At 46.4% G+C, this 19,171-nt stretch overlaps 1 protein-coding gene across 1 annotated transcript in view; it reads right to left on the minus strand.

Moving 5' to 3' along the window:
* SKIC3 (SKI3 subunit of superkiller complex) overlaps window positions 1–19,171 on the minus strand; it is a 1,256,060-nt gene that overhangs the window by 940,344 nt on the left and 296,545 nt on the right. Inside the window, exons 12-16 of the mRNA XM_086960925.1 lie at window positions 7,710–7,796; window positions 7,503–7,606; window positions 7,285–7,411; window positions 3,598–3,777; window positions 2,141–2,265 (exon numbers count right to left, since the gene is read on the minus strand). Coding sequence (XP_086817051.1) covers window positions 2,141–2,265; window positions 3,598–3,777; window positions 7,285–7,411; window positions 7,503–7,606; window positions 7,710–7,796 — 623 coding nt within the window. The remainder of the gene's footprint in view (window positions 1–2,140; window positions 2,266–3,597; window positions 3,778–7,284; window positions 7,412–7,502; window positions 7,607–7,709; window positions 7,797–19,171) is intronic.

Raw genomic sequence — 19,171 nt, forward strand, 5'->3', positions numbered from 1 at the left:
GGTTGGACCGGATCCGCCTTCTTCGTCTGAAGTGGACTTTGGGGCAAGGGGGGATCTGTACTCGCGGCATGCTGCCCTTGTGGGATGTCTTCATCCTACTCGGAGCCGTAGTCCGAGATGGAGATAGGGTTGTGTTCTTCCTCAGCTCCCATGGCGTCTGCGGTTTCTTGTTCAGAATCTTCTCCAAAGAGGTCCGGAATGGAACCAGTGTGTTGGCTCTGCATGTCGCAATGTCGAGCCAGACGGTCGCAAAGCATTTTCTTGGAGCGGAAAGCCTTACACGCGTCACAGTCCTGTTCTCTGGAGACAAGCACATGTTGCACACTTTGTGGGAGTCAGTGCGCGGAAACTTGGCTAGGCACCGACAGCAGAATTTAAATGGAGTCTGTTCCATCTGCTGCAAGGCGGCCTTCCATGAGCTTCCCGCTCGAAAGAGGGCTTTTTCAGTAAATACGATACGAGGAGAATGGAGTTATGCGATCACAAACAATACCGTCAAGGGTGAGTTTATTGCGCACCGAGGAGAACCGGAGACACAGTGTCCGAAAAAAACAATCTAACAATGGAGTCGATACCCATTGGCACTATCACCAAAAGGAGGAGTCACCTACTTCGCGACTGGAAAAGACATCTTCGAAGAAAAACAACTTTCAGATATCCGGACCCAACACTAGATGGCAGGAGTATGCAAAGCAGGTGATCTACAGCTCACATGCCTCAAACTTATCTGTTCCCTGCTAATAAATGCACAGATAATTCATCAAAAGTTCTCTTTAGAGGCTTTAGAATTGGCTTTGTGGGAGCAAGATGAAGAGTTTAGGATTATGTCACTCCAGTACAATGCTAGACTCACTATTGTATCACTAATAATTCTTTTATGAATATTTGTACCATTCTTACCTAAAATTCAATAGACAATGCGTTAGATGGGACTAATTAAAGAAAAGCCAGCCCACTGAGTATAAAGCAATGGTAGTTCTAATAATACCTTCAAAAGACAAATATAGGCCTGGTAAGTCAAATTTGACTGCAAAGAACAAGCTAATTAGCTTCGGAAACACTCTTTCTGGTGGATACTCCATTGAACTTCAGATTCCTTGCCTTTAGAATATTCACAGGTGCCACACTGGATACAGAAGATTTTTCAGCACAGCCCCTGCATGCTAGTATGTGCTGTGTGGCTCTCGTTAATCCCACTCCCGCCCCTGAAGCGATGGCTGGAGCTAGATACAAGTGCCACCGAAGCGCATGGACGTCATATTCTTTCTTGACAGAGTCTGCACCCTCGGACGCAGAGCTCAAAGATCCAATTATTTCCTCAATTGTGTAAATCTCGAATGTGGGGCCTCTTTAGATGGAAAATAGTCCATTATACAGAACAGGGAGGCGAGAGGGTGGTGAGGAATCTGCAGTTTAGATTATCCAACAGAAAGTGCCTTAGCGAAGGTAAGTAACTTCTGACAAATACTGCTAACCACAGATTCCTTACCTTTAGAATAAATACCAAAGCAGTACATACCCCACTCCCAGAGGTTGGTCTATAGAGTGACTTAGACAAAACAATATTTTGAGAACAAATCGACAAATGCAGTTTAATTCAGACCTGGTTATCAAGGCAGGAGTGCTTTGTGAACCTGTGTACAGACACCCACATCATAGCCTGGCAGATGTCAAGGACAGGTACTCTGTACAGATGTTCAGCTACATGTGTGAAATGAATGAGGAACTGCAAAAATGGTCTATCAACCTAAAAAGCAATTGAAGAGAAATTGGTTTCCCGAAAGCAGACCATGCAAATGGTCCTTGTATAAATAAGAAATAAGCGAAATTTGTAGGTGGTCAATTGAAGTGCAGGTACACAATGTGTGTTTGAAAAACAAATGGCCATGTTACACCTTCTTTCAAAAAAGTACACTATGCCATAGGATACAATCTCATTATGTGATAAAAAAAAGTATTAAGAGAGTAGAGATGTAAATTAGAGAAGCCAGACTAATAAAACAACTTCCCACAAGTCTATAGTGCACCACATTTATGAAAATATAAAGTTGAATCTATTAAGTTTCTTTAGTGCAACATATCGTCTACATAGCAATATACTTGACCCCACAAAAACATAACAACCAGAGATTAGACTTACTCTGCCACTGCTTGTGAATGCTGACCAGCCCTTAAGTAGTACAGTCCACGTCGAAGCCAGGCCCATTTTGCCGATCCAGCGCTGGCTCTATTAGTCACAGTTGTTAAAACGGCCAAGGCAGCTTCCTAAAACAGAAATAATCACACTGCAGAGAAACAATACCAAACGGATACGATACATGAAAAGGACTTTACACATTAGTTATCATCTAAGAAATATTTTAGAAATGGTTATAGCACATGTTGCCAAAGTCTGTAAATGCCATTCAGACAAATGCCTACAATTCTATCCCCAACAATAAAACAAAGAGTACATTTGTCATAGATTTTATATTTGCATCATGAGAAGAGATAATAATGAACTCTTAAGACATGCACCACTGCAGTTAGAAGAGTTCCACATGTGTAATGTAATTTATATATGGGTTGTAAATCACAGAATATGGTGGATAGTGAACTTTTAAGGCCAGAGTTGTCATAAGTACAAGAACATCGTTTTTTTAATCCACTGTGGCTGGTGCCCAGAGCCTACACAATGATTCCCAAGTGAGGTTTTATGATGCTTGTGTGGAATTGAAAAGGGGCATCCACTACGACACAGTGTACCTGCTACAATCATTTTGTTTGCATTTCAGAGGTGCAGGACATATGTGGACCAGTCCATAAGAAAACAGGCACATTTTCTGATAGAGTGATATCTGTGACAGACTTATGGGGCTGGGCAGATTCACTCACATGTCAAAAATACCTAAATATATGACCACTACTATGTCTGTCCTAGCTGCTCAAGGGTTTTATATTCACATAATTGTCCAACTGTCTCTGAGCCACAGCTCCCTTTGAATACAGTTAGCAGTATGTTGGTGAGAGGTTGAGTAGGCCAAGAAATCAATCTTGTGTAACTTGAGCTACTTGAGACCATGAAGGATGTTTAGAGCTGGTCAGGTGAACAGCTAAGATGCTAGTTGCCAGCAACTATTTTTTCCAGCTAGATCAATTACCACAGTAAGACACGCATCAGAATCTCGTGCTCGCTTCTAGTTTTTCTATTATCTCATATCATACATTTGTACTTGATAATCTTCACAGGAACAGACAGACCATGCATGGTTCATTGGAGCTGTAACTCGGTTCAATTTTCCCAAAAACTGCTGCAGATAAGTTTAACAAAATCATGCCTATTCATTGATAATTTTCACTTGAACAACCATATTTTCAACTTCGGAATGCACTTATGGTTCTCATTGAATGCACCTGGATGTATTACAATATTTCACAAATTATTAACACAGATTAAGGAAAGTTTTTAGACAAGGGAATATTGTTAAAAAACAACCCAAGTCTCTTCTAGAAGCACAGTTAATCAAGTAGCACTGACATCACAAAAATATTTACACATTTTTAGATGATGTATGAATATCACATCTGACTGAATAAAAAATAGAATTGATGAAATACCATATCACCAAGCTCCACACTTAAGTCCACAGCTGCTGCTCCTGCATCTGCATCAGTGGCATCAAGCTCAAAAGCTTTCCTATAGCAGCCACGTGCTCGGACCGCGTCTTTGGCCACATCCTTGTAGTAATGACCTAAATATAAAAACACCTTTCCAAGATATGGGTCCAGCTTTGCAGCCTGTAAAAATAATATATTTTGTGAATTATGACAGTGTAATGTCAATTCTGATACAACAGACCACAAACAAATGTTTCTAGGTGCATAAATGACAGATGTTACTTTCTAACTCAAAGCAACTTGTTATTGACATTCGAAGAAAAATAGGCTGTGTTGGCCTTGCTAGGAATCAGAGATGATGTCAACTGGCTCTGACATCTCATCAGCAGGCTCTCAATCTACTGAGCCGAACACTGCAAAGGAATCTCTGTCCCAGCTCAGCTGCCCATAATTTGAGCCAGTGTCAGAAAGGATGGGTTTGAACATCTTCTCTTGTTAACCTATAACAAGCATTGGCAAAACCAATAGGTGGGGCCTTGGCAAGAATACATTTTTTTTGTTATGCTTGTGCTGTGCTTACAAAATGTCTTGAAATAAAAAAAAATCTTAAAAGGGCGTTAGAACACGCCCAATACTTGAATGAACTTACCATTCGTTGATTTCAACGCCGTTTTTTTTTTACATGCTTCTTATTGGCTAGCATGTTGTCTGCTTTCAACTCCTGCTCTGCTCTGCTATCCATGCCACGGTGTGGAGCTTGGACCAAGTACAGATTCCATTCACTGGCAAGTGTCCTTGCACTGGCAACTCACTTTAAAGGTACGTTTTTATTTCATTTCGGAATGAGCACTCCATACGAGTGCATTTTCAGGATGTCTTCCCCAGCTCTCTTTACCAACACACAGCACTTTCGATATGCACACCTTGAGTTAGGTAATCCCTGGTTCTGAGGCATTCTGTGATATTAAAGAATTGACGCTGATAGCTGGAGTTGCAGAGTGGTGGGATGGGGTCAAGCACCGCACTGTCTGGGTGGAGATACCTGGTCTAAAGTACAGGGCAGGCTTGCATGGATGATCGGCTGCAGGTCATGCGAATACATGAAACTTGTCAGGAAGCACTTCAGTCTCCCAGAATGTGCTATGTAAATGCTTTACCAATAGATTACAGTATACTTCGGATTCGGAAGAAGATATTGCAGAAACGATATTTTTGTTTGAAAGTGCCAAAATTATTTTTAACTGACTGCACGATCTGCTTGCATCCTCGTTTAACCTGTGCCTTAATATCTGTATTACTTATACAAATGCTACCAAAACAAAGAACTCCCTTCTTCCTGACCAGCCCGAGCCCCCGTCTGTGGAGGAAGGTTGATTCAGTTGTAATTTTAGTTTCTAAGTCTTTACTTAATTAGACAAGCATTGGCAAAGCCAATAGGTATCACCTCTGCAAAATCTATTGGTTTTGTCAATGTTTTTCAAGAATGTTACAAAGCAGCATGTGCTAAAGTAGAGAAAAAAAGTGCTGTGACGCAGCCAGCATAGATCACTTCACAGGGCTTTTTGTTTTAACTTTAAGACATGCTGCACATCAGCTGCTGCTGCTGTGCAACATCTAAAAAAATTACAAAACCAATAGAGATTGCAGAGGCAAAACCTATTAGCTTTGCCAGTGCTTGTTTCTTTTTGCTTCAAGCCTATGCAGTGGGCCTTAAAAGTGTAACAGTAATAAAAAGTAACAATGTAGAAATAGCGTACATATGTTTGAGAAAAAATAACATGGCGCTTCAGAATAACAACCCATTGCAAAAATAAATAAAAAAGTCAAACAAAGGAAGAAATGTGAACAGAAAGTGGCCTACCAGCCCTGCTTTGTAGGTGGATGCACACATCTGCAAGAGCAAAAGGCCATAACTTGCAGTGAACACGGTAAATAGCTAAAACACTGTCAGCTGTGGTGGGTTGAAACAATTGTGAAGGTCTCTTGACCAGACCAATGGATAAAGATAGCTGACCGAAAGCCCCTCTACATATACGTATCTATCTACTTTTTTATGGGAAAACATGTAGCTGGCTAGCCATAACAAGCATTTGCAATGCAATCGCCTCGCCTTTGGGACGTTATATGTATTTAGCTATGCAGCACATTAGCCTGGGCACTGAAACATCTACGGTTCTTTAACATGGAGGGAAAGTAAGCACCAAACTGTGTGACACGCCAGGTATGGGAATACATGTAGAGAAATATTGCCTTTCAACGGGAAATGGTATAGGCCAAAGCTCTGTTTTAATGATAAAATAAGTGCCTTCGGTGGTCATATCACTGAAAATACAAGATTTGAAGAAAATATTATTGTCTACGGGTGCTCGTAGTGGACAATTTCTATGGACTGGAATCCAGAGAATTCTAAAGGAATTCTGGTATTTTACTGACCCCTGCTGGTAGTTTTCTATCAAGACTGTTAAATAGAGGCAGTTGCCAGAAAAATGTTTTAAAAAAAGAAAGTCGCTCAGCAGAAAGCAATTCTGGTATTTTACTGGCTTCTGCTGGCGGTTTTCTATTAAGACAGTTTAAATAGAGGCAGTTGAACAGAAAAAAAAGTCCCTAAGCGGAAGCAGACAATTCCTAGAGCTGATCTCCAGAGCCCACAAAGTACATACACATATAAGTATATACTAAGTATATACAAGAGGTCTCAAATGTTTGACCTAAGTTGTTATATACATTTCACAGTTTATTAGGGGGAATCAAGACATCAACTGTAAGAAATGAAGCTATTAATGGACTAAAGATCATCAGCCATTTAAATGATCAAAGGGGAGGGTTTATTGAACATTCTGTCAAGACCGATCGAAATAAAACAAAGAAATCCTCCTTTTTGTCAGCTGCTCCTTCCATCTACAATTTCAGACCTCCTCCTCCTTCCTCGGGTGTGAAGGAATGAGGGGAGCAAAAAAAGGGATGCATTAAAGACATGGTGTCAATGTTGCAGACGCAACAGCACCATTGCAAAAACAAAATGTGTCCAACTTTTGTCTGCCTTGGGCCTATGTAAAGGATGAGTTATGTTAATATATTCCCTCTTTTTAGAAGGTTTGGCAGCTATAACTACAGTCAATTATATCAAGGGAACTTGATAGGCGAAATAGAGATGCTTAGCAAGTCCGAGCTAATGATCAAATGGTAACTAACATGGGACTGCATGAAGCCCATATACATCCGGGTGCAGTAACAGGTTTCGATTATACGCAATCACAGCTTGATGGAGGTCATGTAAGAACAGATTTAGCACAGCAACAATTCTGTTTCCCGAGGCAGCATGCAAAGACATCTTCCCTCCTGAACCCCAGAACACAGTGTGCATTATATTAAAGGGCCTCTTAAAAGGCTTTCAGAAGATAAAAGATGCTGCGGCTCTCAAAATCACCACAGCAACCACAAAAGGCAATTAAATCAGAGAGCACATGTGGCGGTAGAGTGCGCTTTATACGAGTTTTAAAAACAACGCTTGGAGAGTCGAATCATGGCACATAATTGTAGATATAAAGCTATGCATATCGAACCATGTATAGTGTTATTAAAGTAGACTCTTTACAATGAATAAGAAAAGACAATAATTTCTGAATAGGAATTAAAAAAAATATCAAAGTCACAGCATTCATTAAAATGAGGTTTTTACTACAGTACCTTCAAAAATTGATTTAAGGCTTTTGTTCGATCCTTCTGCATCTCCACACCCATAGACCAGTAGGTTAACCCCAGGAGACAATAATATTCTGCACAGGCAGGCTTCTTTTCGATCGCTTGCTGCAAACTGAGAGGAATTCAAGGGTTTTAGATGTCATGCTTTCTATTAAAACGAGGACTTTTTATTGTATATGTATGTGAATATGTGTATATCTTACCTTAATTCTGCCTTCGCATAGTTTTTTTGTGCATAATGTAGACGCCCTGCAAGAGCATAGCCCTCTGATAACTGAGGATGCGAATGCACAAGTCCTTCGGCAATCTATTAAAAGACAATCCTTCATTTTGAATAGCACAGAAAAATAATGGCATTCAGAAACAGGCAAACTTCAAGTATTGGAGACGTAAGAAAAAGAGGAACTAACCTTTGATGTTTTATCATACAAAACATTATTCAAATATGCCCAGCCCTTGATGGCTAACAGCATCGGGTCATTAGCACCATCGGGAATCTAGAAAACAATTATAATTACAATTAAATTACACAACAACATTGTTTTCTATAAAATTTTATTCCTTGACATTGCTTCATTCTTACATGGATTGCCAACTGGCTAGATACACGCTACTGTATGCGGAGGACCTGAAATCTAGCGTTATTTATCTTTTTTTTTTAAACAGATCAAGGTCAGAGGTGAATAATCTGGTTTCCGATACATTCACAAATGCAAGACAACTATATCTGGCCTTATTGAAAAAGCCTGGAGAAGCTTCACCCTTGGAGCTGGCAGCTGAATCTGAATATTTTGTTTTTGGCTAGGAGGATCCCAAGCACAGATTAAAGCCTCTTCATGATGGCATATTTTACCTTAAACCTTCTTTTATAACTTGCTCACATACGTATTGCAGTTTGTCATAGAGGGTTGGAAAATATCTGGAATAAACAAGTAGTCATTTGCTCCAAGTCATTGATCCTACAACCATTAGACCCTCAGTTAATGCTGTTCTCCTTTGCCTTTTTGTGTGCCACCCTCCTAGCCCGCTATGTACATGTTGATTGTATTACTCGCCTCTGACCCCTTTGTCTTGTAATCATGTGATTATTCTGGTTTGTTAATCTTACTTGATGTCGATATTGCATTTATTACCTTCCTTCCATCATTTTGTAAAGCACTCCAATATCCTTTGGGATCTTGTTTGCTCTATATAAAACGTTATAAATAAATAAATACATTTCTTTATTTACATACTTTGTAAGGCATTACTGTTAAACACCAATCACCTAAATCATGGATAACTCAGTGAGAGATGCAAGTCTAAGCTCACTGCATCCTCCAAGGGTATTTATTTTTTATTTGTTTTATTTTGGAGTTTTATATAGTGCTGGCCAGACCCGAAGGTATTGGAGCACTTTACAGCATTTGTCGAATAACAGTTGAGCAATCAAAGAGTGGGACAGTAAACACATTGTTCAAAGATGGGTCGTAGATCAGTTTAAGTCCCTTGGCAAACGAATGCAGAGTAGTAATAGTAATAGAGAGTAGTAATAGAGCGGGCAAGAGTAGGATGCTGTAAGAAGTTGGTCTTATCGTAGTGACTAGATCCTCAGTTGGTGGTGGATCAGCCGTTGTATGACCATTGTCATTTCGTGAGAGCTCGATTGAGGAAGATTACTTTGAGCTGGCTTTTGAATTCTTTGAAGGAGGGGTTCGTCCTGACATGAATGGGGATGGCATTCCAAATTCTGGGTGCATTTCCAGAGAAAGACCGAGATAAGGTCTTTTGTTTACGGGTTTTCGGGGGGATGAACAGCATAGTGTTGGTGTTCCTAAGATTTTTTGTCTGTTCTGCTTTGTTGAGTTTGGCGGCTAGATAGGTGGGTTTGCGGGTGTGCAGAGCTTTGCGGGTGAGACAGGCAGTTCTGAGGTTAGCACGCAATTCAATTGGGAGCCAGTTGAGCTCTTTGAGAGCGGGGGAGATGTGTTCATATTTCTTCACTCCCGTCACAATTCTGGCTGCTGCATTTAGTGTAGCTCTAAGAGGAGCAAGGTGGAGTGTTAAGATCTACTGTTGCCTTTCCCCTTGCCTATGTATCTCTTCCTTACTGCTCAGCCAGAATGAGTGTTGGTGTGCTTGGAGATGTCTGGAATGTTGGATGATTGATGATGTTGTGGAATGCATGGGTGCCTGCTGAAGTTGGGAATGTCAGTTGGAGTGTGAAGGCTGAGCAGGAGAGAGGCTGCTCCTGGTGGGGCATCACATGGACTTAACATCTTCCTGTAACTTTCTGATGCTGTTAACTTATCAATAAATCAACAATATATATCTATACATGACCTGGGTACCGAAGATCTTTCATTAGAACATGTAGCTTAGCCGTGCCTGTGAGGGTGGCGTTCCCATAGTCTAATCTGGATAGAACATGGGAGTGCGTGACTTGCTTGAGGTCTTTTGGAGGGATGAAGGGTTTGATTTTGTTTAGTAGTTTTAAGTTGAAGAAGGCACATATTGCGGTGTTCTTGATGTGTTTGACCATGTCACGGTTAGGGTCTAAAGTTATTCCCAGTGACTTCACGGAGTCTGCCGGGATCAGAATGCAGTTGAGAGCGTCAATAGACTTTAACCATTCCATGATTCGGGGGTTTTGCTCTTTGTTGGCTATGAGGAGGATTTACGTTTTATCTTGGTTGAGTTTCAGATGGTTATGGGACAGCCATTTTTGGTCTTCTATTAGGGTAACATTGAGTCTTTGGATGTCCACTATGGAGGAGGTTTCGAGGTAGATCTGGGTGTCGTCGGCGTAGAGATGGAAGGGAATGTTGGCTTTTTTGAGGATGATGGTGAGTGGCTCCATGTAAATGTTGAACAGTGCGGGTGAGAGAACTGAACCTTGGGGAACGCCTCTGGTTATAGGGTTTATGTCGGACGTGAAGTTTCGGATTTTTATTCTTTAAGAGCGGTTTTGCAGGAAGGAGGTGAACCATAGTAAGACCACCCCTTCTGCTCCAACCCTTTCTCGGAGTATGTTGACGAGTAGATTGTGGTCAACTGTATCAAAGGCCCCTGAAAGGTCTAGGAGTATAAGTACACAACATCGGTCCATGTCCAGTGATTTTTGGATGTCGTCTATGACATTCAAGATGGCAGTCTCAGTGCTGCATCCTTTTCGAAAGCCCAATTTGTGAGGGTCCAGGAGATCGTTGTTGTCCATGTGATAGGTGGGTTGGCAGAGAACACATTTTTCTAGGGATGGGAGATTAGAATATCCCCAGGCGTCAGACTGGATCCAGAAATTTTTGCGTAGCAGTACCCCTGCGCGTCGGTAGGCGTCGTCTGCGGTTCCGCGTCCGTCGTTTGGCGTCGGGATGATGTCGTTGGAGTACTTAGACGCCGCCCTCGCGCGCTGACATCAGTTCTTATACACAGATTTTTTGCGCCAGAAACGCAGAGCCATGATAAAAACCAACACTGGTGCCATGAAACTAGGGCCCTCAAGGGAATACCTTAACCCTAGATATCGGTTCGCAGAACGGGGAGGATGGGTGGGGCGGTAAGGAATCGAACACTAACTACTGTTTCTTACAGATATATCGTTACTGAAGGTCAGTAACTTGTGCCTCTGAAAGAAACAGGTTAGTGTTAGATTCCTTACCTTAGAATAGATACCCCAGCAATACTAACCCCGGAGGTGGGTCATCGAACCAATGATCACACCAGAAAGTCCTGGAGAACAGAACGGCCGAAAAAGCCATCTCTCCGGATTTGGTTGTCCAGGCAGTAGTGTCTAGTGAACTTGTGCAGCGAGGCCCGCGTAGCTGCCTGACAGATGTCCTGCAGGGGCGCTCCCCGACCCAGGACAGTAGTAGCCGCCGTAGCCCGAGTGGAATGGGCACGCAGCCGCACAGGAGGCTCCTTTTTAGCCAGTGAATAACCAGCCTTGATGCACAAAACGACCCATCGAGAAATGGTCAATGTGTGCACCGCCCGTCCTTTCTTAGCGCCCACGTAACCAATAAAGAGCCAGTCAGCCACCTGGAACTGGCGCGTGCGGTCCAGAAGGTGGAGCCTCTCTTCCTCTTTCGATGGATGCGGAGGGGTAAAGAAGGTGGGCAAGGTGATGGACTGCCCGATGTGGAAGGCTGAGAACACTTTAGGCAGGAAAGAGGGACGTGTTTCTCAAGACAACTTTGTCCGGATGGACAGAAAGGAAAGGAGGCTTAGAAGATAAAGCCGGGAGCTCACTCACACTTCTGGCAGAGGTGATGGCAACCAGAAATGCAGTCTTAAGAGTAAGAAGACGGAGAGGACAATTGTGAAGTGGCTCAAAGGGAGCGCACATCAGATAAGTCAGAACAAGATTCAAGTCCCACTGAGGCATCACGAAAGGGACAGGAGGAAACATGTGAGTGATGCCTTTTAAGAATCTATTTACAACAGGGGACTTGAAAAGAGAAGGCTGATCAGGAAGCCTTAAGAAGGCTGAAATGGCACAGAGATAGCCTTTGACAGTGCCCAAAGCAGAGCCCTGATGGGCAAGAGAAAGAAGAAAGAGGAGAACATCTGAAAGGGGGACAGAGAGGGGATCCACAGCCTTTACTGTACACCATGCCACAAATTTGTTCCACCTGCAGGCGTTTACCGTCTTTGTGGAGGGACGCCTGCTGCCAGAATGACATCACAGACTTCAGGAGGCAAGTCAAATGGCCCCAACTGTCGCCGCTCAATCTCCACTCATGGAGGTGGAGGCTGGACAGGTTCGGGTGGAGGACCGTTCCCTTCTGCTGCGACAGAAGGTCCTCCTGAAGAGGCAGACGAATCGGGGGATTGACTGACATGCTGAGTAGCTTAGGATACCAGTATCTTCGTGCCCAGTCCGGAGCCACAAGGATGACTTGGGCCCAGTCGCACCTGATCTTCTTCAGCACTCTGGGCAGAAGTGGTATAGGCGGAAAGGCGTACAATAGACTGAAGCTCCACTTGCGACGAAAAGCGTCTCCGAGCGAGTGCCGCCTTGGAAATTCCAATGCGCAGAACTGATGACATTGCGCTTTCTCTTTGGTGGCGAATAGATCTAACCAAGGCTCTTCCCATCGCTGAAAGAGGCCTGGCGCCAAGTCCGAGCTCTGACGCCATTCTTGATCCATCATGCACCGCCGGCTGAGTTCGTCCGCCCTGGCGTTCAGAGAACCTCCCAGGTGTTGAATCACCAGGGTCACGCCCTGGTGTTCCAGCCATTGCCAGAGGCAAAGAGCCTCCTGACAAAGGGTCCACGACCCCACCCGCCCTGTTTGTTGCAGTACCACATGGTGGTGGTGTTGTCAGTGAACACCTGCACTACACTTCCCCGGACAGAGGGAAAGAATGCCTTCAGTGCAAGTCGGATCGCCCGCAGCTCCAGAAGGTTGATATGGAGCAGGGACTTCGCCGGAGACCAGAGGCCTCTGATCTCCGCCTCTCCCATGTGGCCAATCCAGCCCAGTAGAGATGCATCCGTCACGACTACGTGCTCCGGTTCGGGTAGGGAGAGGGATCTGCCGCTGACCCAATCGCGGTCCGTGAGCCACCACTACATTTGTCTTGTAGTGCCCTCCGAGATCAGGACGTGGTCGGACAGGTTGCCGTGATGCTGGGTCCACTGAAACTTTAGGTCCCACTGCAGAGCCTGCATCCGCCACCTGGCGTGATGCACCAGAAGGATGTAGGAGGCCATCAGCCCCGGAAGCCGCAGCGTCAACCTAACCGAGACTCGGGACAAAGGCTGAAAGATCGGAATCAGAGCTAGAATATCCCGAACCCCTGGCTCGGGAGGATAAACCTGAAACTGTGCAGAGTCAAGAACTGCTCCGATGAAGAGGAGCTTCTGAGAGGGACACAGGTGTGACTTCAGTACTTTGATGGAGAACCCCAGCAGGTGCAGGTGGTCTGCTGTAGTCTGGAGGTGGCTGACGTCTCTCTGGGGCAAGCCAGCCTTCAACAACCAGTCGTCAAGATAGGGGAAGACTGACACCCCTAATCTGCGCAGATGGGCTGCGACCACCATCATCACTTTCGTGTACACCCAAGGGGCGCTGGTAAGGCCGAAGGGGAGCATGGTAAACTGGAAGTGCTCACGGCCTACCGTGAACCGCAGGTAACGCTGGTGGGCTGGTGGGCTGGCAGGAGGGGGATGTGAAAATATGCATCCTGCAAGTCCAACGCTACCATCCAGTCTTCTGGGTCCAGGGCAGCTAAGACCTGAGCCAAAGTCAGCATCTTGAACTTCTCCGTCCGGAGGAAGCCGTTCACATTCCGCAAGTCCAAGATAGGGCATTGGCCCCCTTTGCCCTTCTTGGGAACCAGAAAGTAGTGGAAGTAACAACCACACCCTACTTCTGGCCCAGGAACGCGCTCAATGGCCTCCTTGGCCAAGAGGGCCGTAACTTCCTCTTGCAGAAGAAGCAAGTTATCCCCCGACATGCGGTGGTACTGCAGTGTCATGGCTGGAGGGGTCGCCTCGAAGGGGAGGGAGTAGCCCCTTCGGACGATTTGCAGCACCCACCTGTCCGAAGTGATGGAGCGCCAGTGGAGGAGGTGATGGCGAACCCTTCCCCCCCACTGCCTTCGAATGGGCCTGAAAGCTCGGACTAGGAAGGCTTTGAGGCGGATGCTGCGGGGGTGGATGTGCACTGGCCTCGCCGCTGTCCCCTGGCACCGCCACGGCGGTTACCACGTCCACCGCCGTGCAGGCCCAAGGACTTGGCCTTAGCCCTGGAGTCCTTAAAAAGCTCAAGCGCACTGTCTGCCTTGTCGCCAAAGAGGCGACGGCAATCAAATGGCATGTCCATGAGGGAATTCTGGACATCAGCCGAAAAATTGATGGACCTCAGAGAGGCGTGGCGGCGAATCGCCATCGTCGTGGAAATCGCCCTGCCCAGCGAGTCCGTGGTATCCAGCCCACATAGGATAGATTACCGTGCTGCATCTCGTCCTTTTGCAAAGGCTTGAGCGAGTTTGACCCGGGCCTCCTTCGGGCAAGCTGGCAGAACGTCTGCGATTGTGTCCCACAGAGAGTGGGTATAACGGCCCAAAAGGCAAGCGGTGTTGACCGACCGCAACGCCCAACTAAGTGAGAAGAACAGCTTCTTACCACACTGCTCATACCTTTTGGATTCCTCATCAGGTGGAGCAATCGGGAATGCGGTCTAGGAGTTAGAGGCTTGGATAACCAGGCTCTCTGGGTGGGGAGGGTGGACTGAAAGCTAGGGTCGCCAGGGGCTGGGCGGTGGCGCCTGGCCACGTTCCGATCTACAGGCAGACCTGTAGCGGGCCTGGACCAAGTGCCCAACAGAACGTCAGAAAGGGCCTCATTAAACGGCAGTAGCGGCTCCGAAGAGCTTGCCTGCGGTTTAAGGACCTCAGTGAGGAGGTTAGTCCTCACGGCCGCGACGGGGAGCTCAGGACCCAAGGCCTTGGTCGCCCTCATCAGCACCACGCTGTAAGCAGTCCCCTCCTCCGTAGCCACGGTAGGAGGGGAGACAAAGCCAGTGTCGGGCGAAGTGTCCAAACCACTGGCCTCCCCTAGATCCACTGCCCAATCCTGATAGGACTGGCACTCCTGTGTCAGAGGGTCCTCAGACCCCTCCCAATCCTCCTCGTCCCCCATCTCCCGATAGTCAGGTGCAAAGGATAGGGCCGGATCATATAAGAACTGCTCTTCTCTCGGCGTCTAATGCGGCGTCGAGTGATGCCAGTCTGATGCCGGATCCGGACCTAGGGAGGGACCGGGGATGAAGTCGTCCAAGGACGGCATCTGGGGCGACACCCTGGGTCTCGGCGCCAGCGTAGGGGTCGTAAGGTCGACCAGTCGCAACCCGGATCCGGTGGGGCCCTGCGGCGTCGGGACCGAAGTCGCCGACGGCGCCGGGGCCGAAGCACCCGACAGAGCTGGGGCCGAAGCCCCAGGCCCGCTTGGATTCCCAGTCGGGGCCGCGAGCCCGAAGGCGCAACAGCGGGACCCGATGGAGAAGAGAGCAACCTCATGACCATGAGGAAGGCATCGATCTCCTCCGGCGTCGCGTTCAGCCCAGGGACCGGCGGGTATGGGGCTGGCAGCGGCACCTGCGACTCCGGCGGAGCCACCTGGGCGGTGTCACCCGAACCCCCGGCCGCATTGCGCGAGCGTCAGGGGGAGTCGGAAGAGCGAGGTTGTCTCTTCGACTTCTTGTGCCTCTTACCTGAGGACTTGGAGCCAGACGAATTGTGCCGACTCGTCGAGCTGCGATGACTGTGGCCCCGCGACCGGTCCTTCGACCTCCTCCTCGACCTGGACCATGAACGGAGCGGGGCCGACTGCCGGAGCTCTAGGCGCTTACGGGACCGCTCCCGCCTAGCCTTCGACGTCAAGGCCCGGCAGTCGGGGCACGACTTGTCATCATGGTCGGGCCCAAGGCAATACAGGCACCGGCGATGGGGGTCGGTAACCGACATCAGTCGGTTGCAATCGGCACAGGGCTTGAACCCTGGCATCCCTACCGGCACAGATAGTCTTATGACTCGAAACAGGATCAAAAAGGATTGAAAAAGTTGGTCAAAAAGTGACTAAGGAGAACTGCTTTTTCCGGATCTACGCTTGCTGGCGCGGAAAAAAGAAGAACTGATGTCAGCGTGCAAGGGAGGCGTCTAAGTACTCTGACAACGTCATCCCGGCGCCAACGACGCTGATGACAGACGTGGAGCCGCAGACAACGCCTACCGACGCGCAGTGGTACTGCTACGCAAAACTTTCTGGATCCAGTCTGACGCCTGTGGATATTCTACGGTAAGGGATCTAACACTAACCTGTTTCTTTCAGATGTGTTGAGGTCGTTAGGGTCAGCACCTGCTTTTTTCATTAATGCTGTTACCTAACCGATTTTGAGGCAGTCAGGTATGATTGCTGTTTCCAGGGAACTATTTATAATCTCTGACCAGCTTGGCGCTAGAGAGAGTCTGAGATTTTTAGCCAGTGAGCGGGGAGACGGTCCTTAATGTGTGATAAAGGCTTGGATCCGGTAGTCAGTTCAATAATTTTAGTTTCAGTGACGGGTTTGAATGTTATCCAGTTGTTTGTGGAATGCCTGAGTCGGTTCATGACATCTTAGCGGGTCTTCATTGGTAGGACTGAGGTGATCCTTAAGTGAGAGCTCAATATTTGATATTTTTTTCATTGAAGAAATTGGCAAATTTGTTGCATAGGTCTTTGGAGACCGGAATTGTAGAAGGTGATGGTTTGGGTGTTTGTTATCTGATGATGTTGAAGAGTTCTTTGGGGCGATTTTTTGCAGTATTGAGTGCACCACACAAGAAGGAAGATTTTTCATTTATGATGTGCTTTTTATAGTTCCTAAGTTCCTTTTTAAGTTGTTCTTGGTGTGTAGTCGAGGGGTTACTACGCCAAAGTCTTTCCTTAGCTCTTAGTTGTCTTCTTTCCAGGTTTAGGTCAGTGTTGAACCACGATCTCGATGGGAGGGTCTTGTTTTTTTTCTGTTTTAGGGGGTTATTTGGTCAAGCATGTCGGTCAGAGCTGCATTGTATTGTGAGGTGAGTTCTGCTGTGGACCTGGCACCTGCGGTGGAGGGGGGTAGTGTACTTAGCCTTTCTGCTAGTACCTCGAGGGGTTCTGTCTCCGGTTTCTCGTCCAGTGAAAGTGCTCGTTTGTGGTGGGCTGTCGATGTGACTTTTGATTGATATGAAAAAGAATGAGATGGTGGTCTGACCAGTCAACAAGGAGGGTACAATCTATGGTGATTGCATCTTCGTGAGCTATGATGGCATCGAGAATTGAGCCTTGGTTGTGTGTTTGTTCGGTGCAGTGTTGGGTCAAATTGTTATTGTGGAGGAGCTCATTTAAAGATTGTATCAGAGGGTTGTTCACCTCATTTCAGTGGAGGTTTAGGTCTCCTAGAATTATGTAGTTCACATCTGATAGTGAGAAGTGTGAGATCAGGTCTGCCAGATGTTCACCAAATGCAGGAGTGTTATCTGGTGGGTGGTAGAGGAGGTGACAGTGAAGCATTTTGTGGTCTGCGGTCTTGATGGTGGCGGTTTGGTATTCCAATGTATTGTATTTGAAGTACTCCGTTTCTGTTATAGAGATGTTTTTTTTATGCATGATAGCGGTCCCCCCCACCTCCTTGTTTTTTTCTGTCCTTGTTGATGATTGAGAACCCCGGCGGTCCTAGCATATGGAAGATGGGGGGTGAGGATTTGTTTAACCAAGTTTCTGTGATGAACGTGATATCAATGTTGTGTGTTAGGATGGTTTCTGCCAGTTCGGTAGCGTGTTTGTTCGCAGATCTGCAGTTTATCAGCATGCAGTTAGTCACCCTCTCGTTGTTGTGCTTCTCCCTTGGGGGAGCCATAGGAATATTGGGGAGGTACGCTGGAGGTCTCACTGTTATCGGCTCGATATGTTCTCTACCAAGTTAAGTGATACTTGGATCATAGCCATAAGAATGTTGGTGAGAGTGAGGTCTCACTGTTCTTGATGCGGTATGTTCTCTACCAAATCCAGAGATTACGTTTATCACAGAACTGGGGGTGCCCGTTGGAGAAGCTTCATAGGATTCAGCGAGATTCCTCACCTCTTGGCTGGACATTACAGCGCTCGTCCTTTTGGGTCTATGAGGTTGGATTCTAAGGGGTGTTGTCTTCTATCTGAGTTGTTGCGCTGAGTGGTGGTCTATGTGTTTGTTGGTAGTATCTGTGTGGGTAGGGGGTGGGCATTGGGTGGTGGAGATGGGTCGGGTTGATAGGATTTTAACCATTAACCATCAACCATTACCCCCACTGATAACATGGTTCCGCCGGAGGTGCTAGCCTTTGAAAGGGCAGTCCTCAGGAGTTTGGATAACAAATCCAATACCAACAGCTTTAATAACCTAAGCGCAGCTGAGAGACAAGCAGTGCTATCACTAGGCAATGACACAGCTATTGTTCTTAAGAAGGCAGACAAAGGGGGTGCCACAGTGATCCAAAATAGCTGTGATTACGACAGAGTGTCAACGCCAGCTGGCCAACAATACTCATTACAGACCCCTTACTATAGATCCCACCAAGAGGCTCACAAGTACCATCACCAGCCTTATTTTAGAGGGTGAGACAAATGAATGGATTTCTAAGAATGAAGCAGAATTTGTACTGACCACTGACCCAGTCATTCCCTATTTTTACACCCTGACCAAGATTCCCAGGGAGGCCAATTGTCTCAGGCATTGGCTCATTACTTGAGCCCCTCTCCAAATTTTGTGATGTCTTCCTACAGCCAGTGGTTAGGAAAATTCCATCATTCCTTCAAGACACCAGGGATGTGCTCCGTCTTATTGATTCCATCGAAGGGGTAGCGGGTGTTGAACTCCTCCTCACTCTTGACGTGGAAGCACTTTACACCAACATCCCTCAACAAGCCACTTTGGAAGCCGTGGAGTCTACCCTCTTACTTGAAGAGTGGTTTTCACCCACACCGGTTTCATTTATTATGGCCTGTGCAAGCATAGCCCTGACAGAATTTTTTCCAATACGGTACAAACTCTACCACCAGATTCGGGGGACTTCTATGGGTTCTACCTCTGCCCCTAGTGTAGCATGTATCTATATGGCCACATTTGAAGAGAAGACTATCAGATCTGCACTAAACCCCTTCTGTGACAACATCACACTTTGGTGCCGATACATAGATGATATTATTGTCCTATGGAAAGGGGACCGTGTGACCTGTGAAGCCTTCTGCGCTTGGATAAACCAACAGAATCCTATCCTCAGATTCACTGGCACCATGTCTGACAGAACTGACGTCAGCGCGCATGGGCGGCGTTTAAGTACTCCGACGACGTCATTCCGGCGCTAACCACGCCGACGGCCGACGCGAAGC

The sequence above is a fragment of the Lissotriton vulgaris genome, chromosome 3_1, assembly GCF_964263255.1.
Source record: "Lissotriton vulgaris chromosome 3_1, aLisVul1.2, whole genome shotgun sequence".
NCBI lineage: Eukaryota > Metazoa > Chordata > Amphibia > Caudata > Salamandridae > Lissotriton > Lissotriton vulgaris.